At 45.9% G+C, this 7,792-nt stretch overlaps 1 protein-coding gene across 1 annotated transcript in view; it reads right to left on the reverse strand.

The window, feature by feature from the left end:
- Window positions 1-7,792, reverse strand: part of MGA (MGA, MAX dimerization protein) — a 62,319-nt gene that overhangs the window by 41,329 nt on the left and 13,198 nt on the right. The window contains exons 2-3 of the mRNA XM_018560055.1: window positions 6,231-7,335; window positions 1,818-2,583 (exon numbers count right to left, since the gene is read on the reverse strand). Coding sequence (XP_018415557.1) covers window positions 1,818-2,583; window positions 6,231-7,282 — 1,818 coding nt within the window. The 5' untranslated portion in view covers window positions 7,283-7,335. The remainder of the gene's footprint in view (window positions 1-1,817; window positions 2,584-6,230; window positions 7,336-7,792) is intronic.

Here is a 7,792-nt window from a genome sequence, read left to right on the forward strand (position 1 = left end):
ACAAGTGGCGGGGGGGGGGGTGGGGGGGGGTGGGGAGGGGTGTCCACTTTATTTCTCCAACTTTTTCTCTTGTACTATGTTTTAAATTATTTATTTATTTAACCTAACTACTAGGGACAAGGGTGCTGTCCTGGGGATAAGCCGCACCAGAGGGATCCCACAACGGGGAGATTCTGGTAACAGGGTGGAACTAGGAGTTTCCTGGATTACATGCAGAACCGATGCAGCAGCGGCGGAGGGGGCACCGGTTGTAGGACTCCTCACTGCTGGGCACCAGCTGTAGGAGTATGGGGGAACACAGGGCCGATGGGTAGGAGACAAGCAGGGGATCTAGATCATCTAATTGACTATTCTCATTACCAATTAGATGATTCTGCCCTATTTTCAATTGGCTAAATACATTACAGGTGCATCAAAACAAGCAGGTACACAAAAGGATTACATTTTTTTTAAAAAGCAACCACAGTACTAGTACAAAATCCTATCCCCTACCAGCTGTAGGGAAGTTCATGATCCAGGGGTGTGGAAATATTTTTTTAAATCTACTTGTCCAAGGACTAAAGTGGGGGCCCGATCTACTTGTCCCTCATGGCAATCTACTTGTCCTGATACAAAAAAATAATTTTAACCAAAACCGTATTTAGCAGTGCTAAGAAGAGCTTCTCATTGGTCAGCACCGTCAGGTGACCGTGCTGACCAACGAGTGCTTGCAATTTGCTAGCGAAAATCAGAATACATGGCACAGGTACAGATAAGTTCACCCGTACTGGCGGACGGGAAGGACCGTTCGCTGAAAGGTAAGTATAACGGGAGGGAGAGGGGGGCCAGATTTGTGCGGGTAATTCCATTTTCCCAAATTACTTGGGAAAGTGAATTTATCCTTTAGGGCTGGTGCAGACTTGGGCGATCATGTGCGGTTGCTGCGCGGTCCCATTGATTTCAATGGGGTTACATCATTGCTCACATGAAGAGCAGAGAACGGACGTTCCCCAATCTCCATCCTGATCTAATTTGCTATGGTCCCAGGTTGTCCTCGAAGACCACGACAGGGCGAGAGCCAGCGGGCAGGGAGACAGGCAGCGACTGGGGACACGGGCGGAGGGCAGCGGCCAGAGGGAGAGACGGGAGGGGAAGTGGAGAGAGGGGAGTGAAGAGTGAGCACCGGGCTGCTTACAAGTGATCTTGGATGACTGTGCAGCAGGTGAAGATCACTTGTACAAAACGGCTCCCCCACTACATTTAGCCCTGCTGCCTGCCCGCAGCAGGACTGAATGTAGAAAAAAAAAAAACCTACTCGCCCGGCATTGCATGTCTCAGGCGTTTCCACACACCTGTCTTTCGCTGTGATTTCCACTGATTGGAGGGCTCTAACTCTGACTAAAAAGGTGGTGTTGGACCTCTGCATGGAGACCACTGCTTCCACAGAGCACAGACTTTCTAAACAAAATGAACTGTAACATTGCACACCTTTTGTTTTGATGCATCCGCAATGTAGTTGGCTCAACTAAACTTCAATTAGGCTTTAAATGAAAACACATGTAATAAAACTAACCTACAGTATATAAGAAGGTACATCCCTTTTTTGCCGTTACTGAGGCTAATACAGAAAAACATTAGGTGCTACCTACTTCAACCACATTCCTGAGATTTTGTATAGCTCATATTAAAAAAAGGAGGAAGCACCTGAGCATACTCCTTCCTTAGCTGAAACATTTCTTAACCAATGACAAGTTTGCATACGGATTCAGTGAGCAGAATTGATCCCTCTACCATGTGCTTTTGTGCAGACAACCAAAACACTATTTATTTATTTTTACCTTTGAAGAAAAAGCAACAAATAGGACTCCATCCACATCCTCCAGGTCTGGCTTGAAATCTGGGACCTGTGGAGTCTCTATAGGCGGCTTCTTCTTTGGAGGGCGTCCTACTTTAGCACCTTTATTCTTAGGAGGTCTCCCTCTTCTTTTCGGAACAGGTGCCGCACCACTCTCACTTCCTGGGGTTACGGTTGCTTTAGGCTTGGCTGGAACGGAAGGGAGCTTCTTTTTGCGTCCACGGGTGGATCGCACATTGACTGGGACAGCATAGTCAGCATAAATTTTTCTTTTAATAGGTCTTTTGTCATCAGTTCTAGTGAATTCTTCCGTTTTAAAGGAAGTAATGCTTGGGGAATCATTAATAAACTCTTCTTGTTTAATGCTCCGCATTGTGTTATTTGTCAACACTTTCTTAGCAGTCTTCTTAGTAGAACATGACTCCAGGTACACTGTCGGCATTTTCCCATCATCAAGTTTCAGCAATTTTGCTTTTGCCACCCCAGATGGACGTCTTACAGAGTGCTTCCGATGTGAGCGAAGCTTTGTACTAAACTGTGCAAAGTGCCTCTCTAAAATTGGATAGTCATCATCGCTGTTTGAGAAGTTATCAGTTATTTCCTCATCAGAATGCTCTTGTTTAACTTGTACTCCTGTGTTATATTCAGTCTTATTGTAATCATAGTTGTCCTCGGGTTCTTCCTTGATTTTAATTTTAGGCAGCTCTGCAGGTACAGATGGAGTTGCCACAACACGCGCGTCACCCAAACTATGAAGGAAAAAGGAAAATAAAAAAATTAAACTTGCGCATTTATTAAAATTTTCAAAATCATTAGATTCCCCATGGTCCCTGTGCGTGTTTTAAGGTAGACACCACTCCAAGCTCCCTCCTGTGATGGACTACAATCTCAGGTTTATTTTACCAATTGAAAAGTAGCCACCCTCCAGAAGCAGGGGTCCTCAAACTACGGCCCGCGGGCCACATCCGGCCCGTAAGGGTCCTTAACCAGGCCTGCTCCTGGCGGTGGGTTGTGGGCGATGAGATGCGGGTGAAGGGCGACGGGTGACAGGCACCGGGTGGCGCTGTCTTCACTCCCTCCCAGTGGCGTAGCGGGGGGGCCCTGCCCATCGAGGGGGCCTGTCACCGCTGCATCAGATGCGGCTCTCTAATTGGGCCGCCGCTCCTCAAGGGGTCCTTAGGAGGCCCCAGCGGGCGGACCTCTACGATGCCTGATTAGAGGGCCGTGTCTGCCTGATCCAGACAGCCCGGATTGCATACGAGGCAATCAGGCATTGTAGAGGGCCGCCCACTGGGGCCTCCTAAGGACCCCCCTGAGCAGCGAGCGGCCGGCGATTACAGAGCGGGCGGGCTGACCGGGCGCAGGTGGCAGAGAGGTGGCGGAGGGAGCCACTGCAACTGCGGCCACAGCAGACCCCCCACAACCAGGGAGCCCCCACTGACCACCAGGGTAAGTTAACAACTCTGTTAAAATAAAATCAAGGGACATTTTTAAATGTCCCTGGGAACATAAATTAAAACATATATATATATTTTAATACTCGCCTGATCCCTAGATCCACCGACGAACGCAACGTCCCATCTCCCACGCTGTCAGAAGCTGCAACAGAGCGTGCTGGTTACTACTTAAACCGGCGCGCGCTGTGTGCAGCTTCTGAGAATATACGCTATTAGCGTAGCGGAGAAGCCGGTTGCGCATTTTGCAGAGCTCCTGCTACGCTAATAGCGTATATTCTCAGAAGCTGCACACAGCGCGCTCCGGTTTAAGTAGTAACCAGCACGCTCTGTTGCAGCAATTTTTTCTATTCGGCCTGGCTTCCTGACCAATCAGGAAGCTGGACAGTACGTCATGACTCGTGTCACGGCTTCCTGATTGGTTAGGAAGCCGGGCTGCCTACCAACAAGTGAAGCTTGCTTCCCAGCCAATCAGGAAGCCATGATGCAAGTCATGACGTACCACCTGGCTTCCTGATTGGTCAGGAAGCCAGGCTGCCTAGAAAAAAGTGAAGCCGGCTTCCTAACCAATCAGGAAGCCAGGAGGTGGGTCAGAACGTGCCGCCCAGCTTACTGATTGGTTAGGAAGCCAGGCTGCCTACCAACTGAAGCTTGCTGCCTAGCCAATCAGGAAGCTGGGCAGCATGTCATGACCCGCCTCCTCGCTTCCTGATCCGGCCCCCAACAATGTCTGAGGGACAGTGAACTGGCCCCCCGTTTAAAAAGTTTGAGGACCCCTGCTCCAGAAGGAAGGACAGTGTCAGCACCAATTCAGAGATGATTTGAGGATCTACAGCCGAGTGATATACAAAAAAAGATACATTTTTGTTAATAGTTAGAGTTCTTGAATGCACTTTCAAGATTTAACTCCTGAATTTAGTGTCACTTTTAGGGAAACCATAATGATTTGTGGTCAAGTTTAAGTAAACACTTTTTCCGCACACAAGAATGAAAAAATTTAGTTGTACTATTTACATTAAACATTTTTTTTTTAAATGTTATTACGCAGGTTGCAACCATGACACTGGTTTCACAAATTATGTTGGGCTTTCTAAAGAAAGCATAGCACCATCGCAGTGTTACAGAATCAGGAAGCGGACATATTTCTAACAAAGTAGTTAAGCAAAGAGGAGTGTGATGGCTCTGGAGCACACAGAGAATTGTTGATTCACATTGCCATTCTCTGAGACTCCCTTTAATTGACAGTAGCCCTTTAACATTTTTCCTGTCAACCAGTAAAGCCACTATTCAGTATCCTTTAAACATTTCAGAATGTCCTAAATCACAATTAAACTAAAAATATCAAGTCCCCTAAAGCTGGCCATACACCTAACGATTATCTGCAGATTTTCTATGGTCATATGGAAAAAGTCCAATAGATTCCATCTACACTAAACTGTGTGGATGGAGGAATCTCCCACTGGGCCGAGCTTCAGTATCTTGCTAGTCGGCCCCAATGGCTCTCAAAATACCTGAACAATGCCTGCATCCAATCAGATTGTTCAGGTATTTTGACAGCCAGCAGGTCGGACTAGCAAGATACTGAAGCTTGCCGCAGTGGGAGATTCCTTCATCCACACAGTTTAGCATAGATGGAGGAATCTGTTGCACTTTTTCCATCTGGCCATAGAAAATCTGCAGATAATCTATAGGTGTATGGCCAGCTTAAGGTTTATTTTTTTTAAAATTCTTTATTACACACCAGTATTAACATACATTACACCGAAAAAAGGAAATAAGGCATCCGCCTTACTCATATTATCAGAATACATTGGGACAGCACATGCATGTCCTCACGCAGGATGAAATACATTTAATTGGACAAAAGTAATGCAGTACACGCAACAGAAGCAAGTATCATAGCATTGAACCTAATACAGGTGTCGTACATTAATTGCATCGTACATGAGCATGACCTCCATAGTATCTACCACTTAATGATAGTCTAGTCCCTGAAAAAGATAAACAACATAGTACAGCTTCGTGGTGTAGGAGTGCGACTTCCAGCCCTTTACTGCAATATGGATGTGGACATCCATGCAAAATCCGTCCTGAGCACACGGCTTGGTGGCCTTGGATAAAGGGAGGTGTAAACAGCTTTCTCCAGAAGTGGAGAAGTAGAAAGAAAAAGAGAAAGAGGGACATAAGCACAGGGATAGGGACAGAAGCGAGAGTAAGGGCAGGTCTCCGCTCTCTCTCCCTATGAACTAGCTGAGCTACCAGGAGCTTGCTCCGTCATAGCCCTCTGGTAAGTGTCTGAGTATCGGAAGTGGAGCCAGGCTACCCAGGTCGCGCCAAACCGTTCCTCAGTGTTATGGATAGATGCTGTGAGATCCTCCATACGATATACTTCATTAATTTTCCCGAACCAGAGCCGCAGAGTTGGGGGGTCAGGTTGCCTCCATAGCAAAGGGATACACGCTTTGTTAAGGTTTATTTAATAAGATCTAAAGTGCAACTACCATGGTAACCTATTCGCTTTGATTTCTCCGGTTATGTGAGAAACAGTGAAATCGGACTGGCTGCTACTGGTGAGCACATCTTTGCCCTGCCTTGTTAAAGATTGATATACAAAGTTCGGGTGGATCAAAAAAGTATTTTTGTATCCCTACTCCCCCTGTAGCGATACAAAAGACTATGCAGGCAGGTGAGGAGGAGCTGGGCCAGCAGAAAGTAATTTGGCACTACCAGAAGAGGAGAGGACTATGATGTGCAAGGAGGGATGGGGTTGCTGTAGGGAATCGACTAGTCAATCTTTATGGAAAGGGAAAATGCTGAAAGTAAGCATTTATACTACTTGATTATTCTGTGCTTTTACTTGCAATGTTTTAAGTTGGTGACAGTCTCTTTAAATAAGGTGAACACTGTTACAAAATTATAAAGAGAACATGTTTTTCTTTTACCTGTCAAGTTTATTTAGTTTTTGCAGTAATTTCTCTAGGACTGTGGTCTGAGAACTCGAAAGACTGAGCATTTCTTGCTTGGCATTCAAAGATTCATTTTCAGTTTCAGCATCAGACTGTTCAGACATGGAAAAAGAATCCTTTAGCCTTCCAGTGCTTTCTTGGTTATCATTTTCTAACTTTTTGCTGCCCGGTGAGTCTTTTTCTTGTGCCAAATTCTTAGGTCTGCCTTCTCTAAGAGGCCGCCCCACCACAGTCCCTTCCCTAAAACCTTTGGCAAAGGGATTGCAGTCAATCTTTAGCTGGGTAATCTGAAGATTCTGATATGCTGTTACTGCAAAAAATTCCGTCTGTGGAAAGGTGAAGGTATGAACATCAGGTCCGTTGAGTTGGATTACTTCAGTGGCCTTGTCAGCGGGTATCACATGTAACCTTGGCAAGTAGCGGTGCATAGAGTGAAGGATGATGTGACCTTCTTGGTCCATAACATTATTAGTCAACTTGAGTTTATAGAAAGAAACCGGTTGGTGCATCCAGTACTGCCCTGTTGATGGAGACTCAGGATGAATGAACGCCCTTCCTAGAACATGTGGATCTGCTTTTCCACCAGATTCCCACCACTTTCCATTCCACTTGTACTTGTGAGTATCCAATGGAGTGATGTCCATAGCAAGGATGTACTTCTGGTAAGGATCCATACCCGAAATCCAGTAGCGACAATAAGGAAACATCCTTCTTCCTTGCTTTGTTAATACCATCTCTGTGCTACACCGGTAAAATTCATTCCACATGTTGTTATTATCCAGGCTCACGGTAATTCCTAAAGAAGTACAATCAGCTGACAGAAAAGTAGCAGACTTGGATTCGTGAGGTCCACGCTGGACAACCGGCGCAACTGCTGATGCATCCCGATTGGCTACAAGGATCCTTTCTTCTTTTTCATCACCCTGTGCCTGGTGTAGGATAACAAAGTAAGCAGGGGTTGTTGATGGAGGTTTACTCCCACTTTCTGGAGGCGCTTCTTGAGTTTTATTTTGCTCCATGATGGCCATAAATCTTGGAAGCTTACTCAGCAGGCCGCAAACACCATCGGAAAGTCATTTGCCTATCAATGGATAAAAATGAAGAGTTAGAAAGTCATTTAATTTTCAAAAAGCAATGTCATAATGTTCAGTCCAATTGACAAAGTATAGACATTATTTAATCAACATTAAAAAGCTAGTAAAGGCCATTTCTTTGCGCAGATCTCTGCTTCATCAGCTTCTTTGGGGGTCCCTAGGTGACATTAGGGGTCTTGGAGACCACTGATGTCTCCATAAAGAGGACCTGTCACATAGAGGGGTTTCTTTCGCTGCCAAGGACGTACGGCACACGGAGCTACAAAAGTGCTTCCAGCTGGCCAGCTCAGTATGCCGTACGGACCTGGCATTTACAGTTCTACTATCAGCTTATAGTAGAACTGTTCAGCAGACTGTCCCCTTTAAATTAATAGCTGTCATCAGCGGCTCACAAGTCGCTGATGACCGCTATTTTCAAAAATACCGCCCCCCCCCCGCCGTCAT

This window comes from Nanorana parkeri, unplaced genomic scaffold (genome assembly GCF_000935625.1).
Source record: "Nanorana parkeri isolate BGI_ZX_2015 unplaced genomic scaffold, ASM93562v1 scaffold430, whole genome shotgun sequence".
NCBI lineage: Eukaryota > Metazoa > Chordata > Amphibia > Anura > Dicroglossidae > Nanorana > Nanorana parkeri.